The 13,904-nt window shown below is 41.0% G+C and overlaps 1 protein-coding gene across 2 annotated transcripts in view; it reads right to left on the bottom strand.

Moving 5' to 3' along the window:
* RCOR1 (REST corepressor 1) overlaps positions 1–13,904 on the bottom strand; it is a 136,899-nt gene that overhangs the window by 44,738 nt on the left and 78,257 nt on the right. For both annotated transcript variants that reach the window (XR_004666343.3, XM_034938200.3), the window contains exon 3: positions 4,515–4,598. Coding sequence is in view for 1 of the 2 variants with exons in the window: in XM_034938200.3 (XP_034794091.1) it covers positions 4,515–4,598 (84 nt within the window). In the remaining variant the exon portion in view is untranslated. The remainder of the gene's footprint in view (positions 1–4,514; positions 4,599–13,904) is intronic.

Below are 13,904 nucleotides of genomic sequence, written 5' to 3'. Positions count from 1 at the left end.
ACAAGAGTGAAGCTTAATGTAAACTATGAATTTTGGGTGATAAAAATGTGTCACTGTAGGCTGGTTGATTCTAACAAACGTATCCCTTTGGTGGACTCCAGCGCAGGATGTTCACACTGGGGGAGGGTGTGGGTGTGTGGGGGCAGAAGATAAATGGGCACTCTGTACTTTCTGTTCAATTTAGCTGTGAAGCTAAAATGTCTCTAAAATATAAAATCTATTTTAAACAAGAAAATAAGAAATGTATTAAGGGGCAAAAATCTTCACTATTGCTTTTTTTAAAATGATAGCTTGAGCCCAGGAGTTCAAGGCTGCAGTGAGCTATGTGCCACTGCGCTCCAGCATGGACAACAGAGCCAAGATCCTCTCTTAAAATGTATGTATTTTATTTTACTGATACATATCAGATGTACATATTTCCAGGGTACATGTGATAATTTGATACATTCATATAATCAAATCAGGGTAACTGGGATATCCATAATCCTAAATATTTACATTTTCTCTATATTAGGAACATTCAAAATTATTCTCTTCTAGCCCCCCCCTTCCCCGTTTTTTTTTAATAGAGGGGAGGTCTATGTTGCCCAGGCTGGTCTTGAACTCCTGAGCTCAAGCATCCTCATCTCTGCCTCCAAGTGCTGGGACTACAGGCACATGCCACGCACCCAGCTAACTTTTGGACTTTTTGAGAGACATGGGGTTTCACCATGTTGCCCAGACTGGTCTCAAACTCTTGAGCTCAAGTGATCAGCTCGCCTGGGCCTCTCAAAACTGTTGGGATTACAGGGGTGAGACACCGCACTCAGCCCTCTTCTAGCTATTCTGAAATGTACAATTCAAGGCCAGATGCAGGGGCCTGCGTGTGTAGTCCCAGCTACTTGGGAAGCTGAGGCAGGCGACTCTCTTGAGCCCAGGAGGTGGAGGTTGCAGTGAGCCAAGATCGCACAACTGCACTCCAGCCTGGGCAATAAGAATAAACCTCTGTCTCAAAAAAAAAAAAAAAAAGAAATGTACAATTCATTAATGTTAAACTAGAGTCATTCTACGGATCAGGTTTTTTAAAAAACAGAGTTTAAAAAAAGAACTAAGATTATAAATATTCATCAATAGGTAATACAGGTAATTTTGTTTAAAAAAAGGCTAAATTATGATACATCCATACTAGTTACAGTAAAAAAAAATTAGATAACTGTAGATATACTGAGATGAAACAAAGTCCCAGATGTACTTATGAGCAGACTGATAACAGTTCACATTTTGTGGAAAACAATTATATATTATGCATTATGTACTATTTGAATTTTCTAAAACAGCATTTATTTTTATAATTACAACATAACTTTATAAGCTTTCAGTAACCCTAAGAGGCAGAACTCTGAACAGCCACTTTGAAAAGAAGAGGAAAACACACACACACACACACACAAGAAAAGCCAGGGATCTCCAGACATCCTATACACAGTTTTTTAGTATCTGCTAGAAATATGTCCTAAATCACTTATTTCTACTTAATGTCAGAATAAATGCTGGACAACCAAGACTTCCATATTCTTCCAAAACTGAGACACCTAAATTTTCAATAGAGTAATTGTTAAACATACTGATATATCCATGTGATAAAGTATTACACCTAGTTATTTAAAACCTTTATAAGCAGTTTTAACAATGTGGAAACTGCTTAGGTCCGATGCTCAGGAAGACAATACACACATACACACACACAGATAATCTATCATCTCACTTATATAAATACATACAAAAAAAATTGGAAGAAATACCCCAAAATGTTTAACGATTATCACCTCTGGGTGATGGAATAATAGGTGAATTTTTTTTATTCTTTATACTTTTATCTATGAACTTTCAACAATATGTAAATATTACTTTTAGGTAAGTGTTTGTTTTGTTTTTTTCCCAGAGTAGAAATCATTGCTCTTTCCTGATAGAAAATAATGCATTTCTACAAAGCCGTCCTCATCCTGCCTTCTCTCTAGTGGACTTTGTTCACTCTCAGTGCTCCGTGTTTACTCGGTTAATAAATGGAAAGACAGATGAATTCTATAAAGTCAATCCTTTTTTATGCCATCTAAGGAAAACCCCTAGGTCTCATGCACCCCGAGGCCCTTCCACCCTAACAACTCGATTTCCCTGAAAGGTATGTCTGGAAGCCTTTCCGTAACAAAGTAAATAAATCTTGATATTCCTCTTCAATTTTCATAACGTGAACACTACCGATGAGCCCTTGCTTAGTTCATCTGTCTTCCACTGCCTGACACTGACAGGTCATTTCCACGGGTTTGCTATGCAGCCGCTTGAGGTTCAGACTCCACAGCGGGTTGGGGGCAGGGGTGCTGGGGCCTCCCGTGCGAGTTGGATTCTGGAGGAAGACAAGGAACCTGTTCCTAGCGCTCAGCCGGGCCCTCCGATGGCTGTGGCTGTGACCATGGCCAGGAAAGAGGCAGAGAGGCGGGATACGGTCAGAGCTGCGGGGGCTGGGGCGGAGACGGCTGCTCCCAGGTCACGGCGCACCCAGGCGCCTCCCCCAGCTGCCAGCCCCACCTCGGCTGCTACTCCACAGCAGGAGGGTGCAGCCCCAGCCCCCGCAGAGCTAGGGACTGGTGTACGGGGAGCAGGCCGGGTGCCCCGGGATGAACTTGAGGCCCAGCACTGCCAGCTTCCAGCTGTGGGAAGGGCTGGTGGCAAGAGGGACCCGGAAGCAGCACTGGGCCTGAGGGCGGAGATCAAGGGACATCTCCCTAAGCGTGGCCGAGCGCACTGGCTGCCATCTCCAGGTCAGCGGGGGCCACATTCGCGCATGGAACATCAGCATGCCCCCAGAGGAGAGCTTGGCCCAAAGCATCCTCCGATTCCCAAGAGAAGTTGCCCACATTGCTTGGGACCCCCGGGGAAGCCCCGCTGGCAGAACAGTAGGGGCCAGCACCCCAGGCTGACCAGGGTCTGGGATCGGGGGGACCTGCGCCCAGGCGGCCTCCACGCTGGCGCTGCTCTGGCTTCTTTTCCGTGCTCCACCTCTCCAATTCTGAAACCAAACCTGGACTCGTGGCTCGGGAGTCTGTTTTTCTGGCCGGTTCTTTTCTGACAGTAATTCCAGGACAAGGGTCCGTTTCAAAGGCCTCAGTAAGAATCGTGTATTGATATCTGTCAAATTTGGTCCTCCTATGCCTCTGGCCTGGCTCAAGTGTGTCTCAGCCACAAGCCGAGCTCGCTGTCCACTGGGAGCCTCAGTGGACAGGTTAGTTTTTTTAAAGTTTAAAGTTTTAACCAACTTTAAACTTAAAACGATTGTAATCAGGGCTTACAATAAAACTGTAAATTTATTTTATAGGCAATACCATTGTTTAAAAATCAATTAACTTTCCATATTCTGCCCTTTTCTTCTAGGTCTATGAAAAATAAGATAACATTAAAATTAAATTCTGACTCCAAAGACTCCAATAAGCAATACAATAGGAAAAGTGACTAATACAACTTTAAACTGTAATAACAGAAAGATAGTGGCTAACAGGCTAAATGAACACAGCCTGAGACGTAAGTGAGATTATGACCCAGGAGTGAACTACTTGGGGTTCCGCCACTCACTATCTGTGCTACTTTTACAACCCTCTGACTCTTTGAACTATGGGATGCCATCTGTAAAACAGAGACAAAATCTTCCTCCTGGGTTACTGTGAACACTGAATGATACAGGAGTATGAAAAACATTTTAGTACTGTGCTGGCATAAAGGTTCAAAAAATGCTCAGTATTCTTCATATTCAGTTCTGAGTACAATTTAAGATGGACATTGTGACCAACTGGAACACACTTAGAAGGACAACAGGAGATGAAAAGAGACCCCCAAAAAAACCATCTGAAAAGGCACCTGAAGCAACTAGCTTGGACTCAGACAATAAAGGAGATACGATGACTGAACATTTAAAGGACACATACGGAAGCAAACTTATTTAGCAAAGTTCAGGAAAACAAAGCTTTTACAAATTACAGGGAGGCAGATTTTTAGTGCTCTGTAAGAAAGAACATGTTCAAAAATGGAATAGATCACAGGGCGCAGTGGCTCACACCTGTAATCCCAACATTTTGGGAGGCCATGGCAGGCGGATCACCTGAAGTCAGGAGTTTGAGACCAGCCTGGCCAACATGGCAAAACCCCATCTCTACTAAAAATACAAAAATTAGCTGGGTGTGGTAATGGGCGCCTGTAATCCCAGCTATTCAGGAGGCTGGGGCTGGAGAATCACATGAACCCAGGAAGCAGAGATTGCAGTGAGCCCAGATCGTGCTGCTGCACTCCAGCCTGGGCAACAGAGCCAGAATCCATCTCAAAAAATAAAAAATTTAAAAAAAAGAAATATACACTTTAAAACTCTTTAAATTATTTATCTTAAAATAGAAGAGAAATTTAATACATATAGAAGCTTTTACCTTCAAAGGTACCTTTAAAACCTTACAATTAAACAAGAAAGGTGGAAAATAAAGTGCTCCAAGACTTACACTTTGCTTCTGACAGATTTTGATTGGGTGACCAGACCAACATGCCAAGATTGTCCCGTTCTTGACTGCGTCTTGCCAGTTTGGCTTGGGAGAAAGAAAAAAGAAAATTCTTATTAAAATTTAACAAATATAATAAGCTATAAGTAACAATACCTTTTAATGACATCACCCACCTTTTTACCTGTATCTGGCCCAATGGGCCCCACACTTAACATCAGAGTGAGGATGGAGATGGGGGAGGCGAGAGTCTGCTGAAACATTTCTACTTGCAAGTCCTTTCCTACTTTTACTGATTTTACAGTACGCTGCTCTGCTTTTAGGCATGAGACATCCAAGAAGAAATCCACAGGTGCCAAGGTGCTCAAAGGTTCTTTTAAAATGTTAATTCTTCATGTGTGCTTGCAGCACCCTTACCCTTCTCTGCCTGAGTAACTTTTTAGTGACTTGGCAATAGAAATCCCAAAATTCTTTTAACAGCATTATTAAAGAATAACTATTTAAAAAGTTTAACCTGAAAGGAAACTTCTAAAATGCACACTAATTCTTAAAAATCTGTTTTGCAAAATAGTAGGCCAAAAGGTTTAAAAGTGCCAGGGGTGGAGCTGACATGTACTACTGAATTAACTGCAAGCGGCTGTCATCTATTACAATACACATATCTTCAGAAGGCAAAGACTCGAGAAACCGGAGGTTCAGTGACCATACCTTCACACTGGTTAGGCCCAGACTTATTCATTCTAAAGGTTAATTTTGGCCACTTTTTTTCCTTTAAATAAATTACTCTGAAAATATGATGAAAGTTATGGAAACTAAACTCTAGGGGGAAAAATGCAACTAAATATAACATACAACCTACTATAAACAAAAATCTAGGAAACCCACAGTCTGGTTGACGAATTTCTTCTTTTATGATACCACCAGATCTCCCATCTTTAATTTTGTCTACCAATGTGTTCTAGGTTTCATAAAGAGGAAATTTTACATTTTTAGTAAAATCTGAGAGGCAGTTACTTTAAAGAACCGTAACAGAATAGTGAAAAGGACCCAAAGTGTGAAAAGTATGAATTACGTAAAATTAAAAGTTGAATTTCTGTTGCAGATGGGAAGAGGATGTAGATGAGAAAGAAATATGACAATAAAGATGGAGTGACCGCCTTTGAGTTTACCTTCTTTTTTGAGACAGTCTCACTCAGTCACCCAGGCTGGAGTGCAGCGGTGTGATCTTGGCTCCCTGCAACCTCTGCCCCCCAGGTTCAAGCAATTCTCCTGCCTCAGCCTCTCAAGTAGCTGGGACTACAGGTGTGCACCACCACACCCAGCTAATTTTTTATTTTTAGTAGAGACGGGGTTTCATCATATTGGCCAGGCTGGTCTCGAACTCCTGACCTCATGATCTGCCTGCCTTGGCCTCCCAAAGTGCTGGGACTACAGGTGTGAGCCACGGCGCCCAGCCCAAGTATACCTTTTTTATAGATATATACATAGTTCTGACTTCAGAACAATGCTAACGCTACAAAGAATCTAAAACGAAAGTCACAAAGGTATGTGTGGGGAGGGACCCCAAAGGGAATACAAAGACAAATAAGTCCTGCTGTATTTCCAATAAAAGTCTAAAGTAAAACAAAAATAAAGGCATCCACAGTGGAAAGGTACAATCAAAACTGCACGATTATCTGTGTAGAAAATCTCCATTTTGTAGAATCTACAAAATGGTACCAGAATAAACAAGTTTAGTAAGGTTGTAGGAAATAATATTAATAGTAAATAGTCAATTCTATTTCTATATACCAGCAATAAAAAAAATCAAAAATCAAAATTAAAGATCATTAGCATCAAATATGAAATAACTTAGGGATAAAGTAAGATGTGTACACTGAAAACTACAAAACACTGCTGAGAGAAACTAAAGATGATCTAAGAAAATGAAGAAATAGATCATAGATATAGACTTATTATTAAGAAGGCATTCTTCCCAAACTGCTCTAAAGATTCAATGCAACTCCAATCAAAATTGTAGCACCTTCTTTTGCCGTAATTAATAAATATTCTACAATTCATAAAGAAAGGCAAAGTAAATGAGACAGCCAATGCAATTTTGAAAAAGAGCAAAGTTGGAAGACTTACACTATCTAAATCAAGACTAATTATAAAAAATCAGTAATCAAGAATGTATGGTATTGGCATAAAGACAGAGAAAAGGCCAGGTGCAGTGGCTCACGCCTGTAATCCCAGCACTTTGGGAGGCCGAGGCAGGAGGATCATGAAGTCAGGGGATCAAGACCATCCTGGCTAACATGATGAAACCCCGTCTATACTAAAAATACAAAAAATTAGCCGGGCATGGTGGCGGGCGCCTGTAGTCCCAGCTACTCGGGAGACTGAGGCAGGAGAATGGCGTGAACGCGAGAGGCGGAGCTTGCAGTGAGCCAAGATTGCACCACTGCACTCCAGCCTGGGTGACAGAGCGAGATTCTGTCTCAAAAAAAAAAAAGAAAAGAAAAAGAGAAATAAACGGAATAGAGTCCAAAAACAGAACCACACATACAGGATCAAATGATTTTCCATAAAGGCACGAAGGCAAAATCAAGCCAAAAATAATAATCTTTTCAACAAATGATGCAGGAACAAATGAATATTCACATGCAAAAACAAAACAAACATTGTTTTAAAAAAACTTGGATCCATACCTCAAAATTATCTCAAAACAGATGACAGAACTAAATGTAAAACTGAAAAATTATAGAATTTCTAAAGAAAAACACATGGAAATCTTTTTGACCTTGGATTGGGAAAGGAGATCTTAGATACAGTACCAAAATCACAATCCAAACATTTTTTAATGGTATACTAAAAATAAAATTTAAAAACTTTTGCTCTGCAAAAGACACTGTTGAGATACACTACGGACTGTAAGAAAATATTTGCATATCGCATATGCAACAAAGGACTTCTATCCAGAATACATAAAGAACTTTCAAAGTCAACAATAAGGAAAATAACACAATTTTTAAAAAATGGCCAAAAGATTTGAACAGTCACTTCGCCAAAGTAGATATAAAGGTGGTATATTAGATGAAAAGATGCTCTACATCATTAGCCATTAGGAAAATGTAAATTAAAGCCATGATGAGAAACCTGTTAGGCTGTCTAAAATAAAAGGCATCAACACTACAAAGTGCTGACAAGAATGGGAACAACTGAAATTCTCATACACTGCTGGTGTAAATGCAAAATTATAAAGCCATTCTGGGAAAGTTTTGCAGTTTTTTACAAAGACATAATTATATTTACCAAATGACTGATCTAGCAACCCCACTGTTCAGCCATATACCCTACAGAATTAGCATATGTTCACAATAAAACCTGCACACAGTCTGGGAGCAGTGACTCACGCCTGTAATCCCAGCACTTTTGGAGGCTCAGGATCACCTGAGGTCAGGGGTTCGAGACCAGCCTGACCAATACTGTGAAACCCCATCTCCACAAAAATACAAAAATTAGCCAGGTGTGGTGGTGTGTGCCTGCAGACCCAGCTACTCAGGAGGCTGAGGCAGGAGAATGGCTTGAACCCAGGAGGCGGAGCTTGCAGTGAGCCAAGATCGCGCCACTGCACTCCAGCCTGGGCGACAGAGCGAGACTCCACCTCAAAAAAACAAAAAAACAAAAACAAAAAACACCTGCACACATAGGCAGCGTTATTCACAATCATCAAAAACTGTGAAATATTCAGATGTTTTCAATGCGTAAATGGATAAACCAACTGTAGTACATCCATATAGTGGAACAGTACACAGCAATAAAAATAGTGAACTACTAATATATGCAACAACCTAGACCTACTTCCAAAGCATTACAGTGAGTGAAAGAAGCCAGTACAAGTTCATTCATACGACACTCTGAAAAAGGCAAAAGTACAGGGATAATGAATAGATCCAGGGTTTCCAGGGGCTAGAAGTGTGAGGAAGCTTAAGAAAGTCTGAGGTAGCTTTTGGAGGAGCTGGAACTCTTTGGTATCCTAATTGTGGTGGTGGTATATGAAACTCCAGTGGTGCCCCGCATCGGCATTTGCTTTCTGTGATTTCAGTTACCCATGATCAACTGTGGTCTGAAAACATTCAAATGAAAATCCCAGAAAGAGTTCCTGAATCATCCATTTGTGCACCACATCCCCTCTGTAGGTGCTATGTGCCCATTAGTCACTTGGGTCATCTTAGTTATCAGCTGGACTGTCACAGCATCGCAGCATTTGTGTTCAAGTCCCCTGTATTTTACTTACTAACAGCCCCAAAGTATTGGCGATGTTAGCGTATTGTTATAATTGTTCATTTTATTATTTTTTGTTGTTGATCTCTCAGTGTGTCTAACTCATAAATTAATCTTTATCATAGGTATGTATGCATAGGAAGAACCATAGTATATATATAGGGTTCAGTACTACCCACAGTTTCAGGCATCCACCAGAGGTCTTGAAACATACCTTTCATGGATAAGGGAGGAGTATTGTATACATGTCTTAACACTCACAAAAATGAGCACCAAAAATTATTCAGTTTTGCTATATGTAAATCAAAAAATATAAATACAATGAAAATAAAGAAATGTCATTAATTTCTGGGTAGATACTAATATTTGCTGAAGGTGCCAACACAGGCAGGTCTCTTTGTTTAAAGTTGACTTTTTTTTTTTTTTTTTTTTTGAGGTGGAGTCTTGCTCTGTCGCCCAGGCTAGAGTGCAGATCTTGGCTCACTGCAAGCTCCGCCTCCCAGGTTCATGTCATTCTCCTGCCCCAGCCTGTAGCTGGGACTACAGGCACCTGCCACCACGCCCTGCTAATTTTTTGTATTTTTAGTAGAGACAGGGTTTCACCGTGTTAGCCAGGATGGTCTCGTGATCCACCCGCCTTGGCCTCCCAAAGTGCTGGGATTACAGGCATGAGCCACCGTGCCCGGTCTAAAGTCGATTTTTATCAAGTTTTAAAGACCTTAAAAAATAAGCCCAGACCTATCTGGAATAATTAGGTCTACAAGGAAACTGCAATTACCAGTTGCCATCAAGGGGGTAAGAAAGAAGGTTTATTCACACGGCTAGTAGGGCTGTACAGTGGTTCAACTACTTCACAGAAAAAAACTGGCAATGTATAGTAAAGTGGACGTGTGGATACCTTGCAAGCCAGCAATTCCATTTCTAGACTACATATATATGCAATGTTTTTCAAATTGCTGGTCAGATCTACTCACATTGAATTTTGGGTTCCTAATCAGCATTTTAAAAAAAGAATAAGAACAGAAAACATCAGCATATGGTTTCATTAAGTATGTGTATAAACTATTGGTGGAGATTTTTTAAAGTCTGAAAGTCTCTGGTGCACATGGAAGGACAGTGTGTTGCTTAGTTTTCTGTGTCAACTTGGCTAGACTCTAGTAGCCAGTTATTTAATCAAACATTAATCTAGGTGTTACTGTGAAAAGTATTTAGTAGATATGGTTAACATCTATAATCTCCTGATTACCCTCCATAATGTGGGTGGGCCTTATCCAGTTCACCTAAAGGTCATAAGAGCAGAAATTGAGATTTTTCTAGAAGTTGAGACTAAGGCCCTGACTCCTTCCTATAGGCCTGCACAGATTTCAGACTCGTCAGGCCCCTACAACTACATAAACCAATTCCTTAAAATAAATCTCTGAATATAGGTACACATAGATACACCCATACATATTCTAGTAGTTCTGTTTATCTGAAGAACCCTATCTACATAATAACATAGATAGTTACTACAGAATTGTCTATAGGACAAAAATAGAGGAAAATCTTTAAAATACATCAACAGGGGCTGGGCACGGTGGCTCACCCCTGTAATCCCAGCACTTGGCGAGGCGGCAGCGGGCGGATCACCTGAAGTCGGGAGTTCGAGACCAGCCTGAGCAACATGGAGAAACCCTGTCTCTACTAAAAACACAACATTAGCCAGGCATGGTGGCACATGCCTGTAATCCCAGCTACTTGGGAGGCTGAGGCAGGAGAATCACTTGAACCCGGGAGGCGGAGGTTGCGGTGAGCCGAGATCGTGCCATTGCACTCTAGCCTGGGCAAAAAGAGTGAAACTCTGTCTCACGTGAGCCATGGCTCACGCCTGTAATCCCAGCACTTTGGGAGGCCAAGGCGGGCGGATCACAAGGTCAGGAGATCGAGACCATCCTGGCTAACACAGTGAAACCCCGTCTCTACTAAAAATACAAAAATTAGCCGGGCGTGGTAGTGGGCGCCTGTAGTCCCAGCTACTCAGGAGGCTGAGGCAGGAGAATGACGTGAACCCAGGAGACGGAGCTTGCAGTGAGCCGAGATCCTGCCAGTGCACTCCAGCCTGGGCCACAGAGGGAGACTCTGTCTTAAAAAAAAAAAAAAAAAAAAAATCAGGGATTGGATAAACCGTGGTATGTGACTTCAAGGGAATTAAATATAGAAAACAAAATCAGATCTACAGCTATCAACCAGTTTGAATAGAAAAAGCAAGTTAAAGGAAATGTATAATATCATAACTTAAATGTTGAAAACATAAAATTGGTACTATTAGTTATGGGGTACATTTAAAGAATAAGATGTGTACAATAAAGATATTCTTAAAATCAGGTTAACAGGCATTTAAAGAGAGGAAGATCTTGCTTTGTAACACTGTAATATTTCACTGTTCTTTGCAAATCCCAGTGTTAAGCAGACAAATACTATTTTGTGTACATTGTGAGAAACCCTTCACTGTATGATTTGATGTTACCTGATACAATGTCTGTGTTCAAATTTAAAATCATCTAGTCCAACACTAAGGAAAATACTCTTCTAGTATATGTTCAGTACTACTCTGAAACTCTGAGTTATTTCTCACTCTATAATGCCATATTTTACTTGTCAACTGTTTGGGAGCAGAACAGCAACTTACATTTACATTCCCACCAGCAGGGTATGAGGGTTCCAATTTCTACACATCCTCACCAACACTTGTTATTATCTGACTTTTTGATTCTAGCCAGCAGGTGTGAAGTAGTCTCTCACTGTGGTTTTGATTTGCATTTCCCTGAATAAAGAGGTTGAGCATATTGGATAAGTTTATTGGCCATCTGAGTATCTTCCCTGGAGAAATGTCTATTCAGCTCTTTTGCCTGTTTTTAGTCAGATTATTTGGCTAAAATGTTGGGAATATAAAATGGTGCCATTCCTCAAAAGATTATCATATAACCCAGAGGCCGGGCGTGGTGGCTCACACCTGTAATCCCAGCACTTTGGGAAGCCGAGGCGGGCGGATCATGAGGTCAGGAGATGGAGACCATCCTGGCTAACATGGTGAAACCCCGTCTCTACTAAAAATACAAAAAAAAATTAGCCGGGTGTGGTGGCGGGCGCCTGTAGTCCCAGCTACTCGGGAGGCTAAGGCAGAAGAATGGCGTAACAGGAGGTGGAGCTTGCAGTGAGCCGAGATCGCACCACTGCACTCCAGCCTGGGCGACAGAGCGAGACTCCATCTCAAAAAAGAAAAAAAATTATCATATAACCCAGAAAATCCACTCCTAGGTATACAGCCCAAAGAAATAAAAACATATATCCACATAATAATTTGTATATAAATTTTCATAGCAGCATTACTCAACAGCTAAAAGGTAGAAACAACCCAAATGCCCATCAACCGATGATTGAATAAAAAAATGCAGTATGCCTATATGACAGAACTTTATACTGCCATGAAAAGGAATAAAACACTAACACATGCTCAGTATGAAACTTGAAACACTATGCTAAGTGAAAGCAGCCGGTCACATGCACAAAAATCCACAGCCTATTGTATGATTTTATTTACATGAACCGTCCAGACAGAAAGATGATTAGTGATTGCCAGAGGCTGTAGGGCATTTGAAATAACAGGGTGCCACTGCTAACAGGTACAGCATTTCTTCATGGGATGATAAAATGTTTTAAATTTGATTTGTGGTGATAGTTACACAACTCTGAATATACCGAAAACCACTGAATTTTGCATATTTTAAATAAGTGAACTGCGTGTTTTGTTAATTTTATTGTAGTAAAGCTGTTATTTAAAAAGCAAGGCTACTCAGGAGGCTGAGGTGGAAGGATCAGCTGAGGCCAGAAGTTCAAGGCCAGCCTGGGCAACACAGTGAGACCCTATCTCTGAAAGTTTTTAAAAGTTAGCCAGATATGGTGGTAAGCACCTGTAGTCCCAGCTACTTCAGAGGGTGAGGCTAAAGGACTGCTTGAGCCCAAGAGTTCAAGGCTGTAGTGAGCTATGATCACCCTGCTGCACTCCAGCCTGGGCGACAGAGGGAGAGACCCTGTCTCTTTAAAACAAACAAACAAACAAAACACAGAAACTAACTGGAAGGAGAAGACAGGTTACTCCACAGCCATTAGAACACCTGCTTGGGTTCCCACATTCTCATAACCCCCTCCCCTATACCCTAAAAAATCACATTAAGTCTGTGGAGTCGAGGGGAAGAGGGAGGTGTGTTTCTACCATTCAGGGTCCAACCATATCCTCAATGACCTGAGTCAGAACAGAAAGATGAACACAAGAAAGAGAACGGCCAAATGGATAAACACAGAAGGGGAAGCGAAAACAATCAGAACTGAAACAAATGGTGAATATGCTTTTCTTGCTATCAATAATTATAAGATAGGGCCGGGTGCGGTGGCTCACACCTGCAATCCCAGCACTTTGGGAGGCCAAGATGGGTGGATCACCTGAGGTCAGGAGTTCAAGACCAGCCTGGCCAACATGGTGAAACCCCATCTCTACTAAAAATACAAAAATCAGCCAGGCATGGTGGCAGGTGCCTGTAATCCCAGCTACTTGGGAGGCTGAGGCACTAGAATTGCTTGAACCCGGGAGGCAGAGGTTGCAGTGAACTGAGACAACACCGCTGCACTCCAGCCTGGGCGACAAGAGCAAGACTCCATCTCAAAATCAATCAATAAGTAAAATAAATAAATAAATAAATAAATATAATAATCTTGTCATTTTAAGACACGCTCACAATTACAGGTTTTAACAACATGCCTTGTTTTCTACAATCCTAAACTCTACTTGAAATGTTTTAATTTTACCAGAAGCTTAAGGAAGAGGTATGAAAACAGGAGTAGCACAATAAGCTATGAATTAAATGCTACCTTCTTGCTTAAATTCAGAACAAGAAAACTGAAGCTGAAAAGTATAAACAGAGAACTGTATATATATTGTGTATATTTATTGTGTATATATAGGGTCATTACATTCACATTCATAGTACCGTTACCTTCATGTTATCAAACCATCTTTAAGTTAGCACTCATAAATAGGACAGCTGTTTGGTTTGCTTTAAAATTTAAATTCTATCCCATTATAGATGTCAT

This window comes from Pan paniscus, chromosome 15 (genome assembly GCF_029289425.2).
Source record: "Pan paniscus chromosome 15, NHGRI_mPanPan1-v2.0_pri, whole genome shotgun sequence".
Classification (NCBI taxonomy): Eukaryota; Metazoa; Chordata; class Mammalia; order Primates; family Hominidae; genus Pan; species Pan paniscus.
This window is presented reverse-complemented; position numbering and strand designations above follow the sequence as displayed.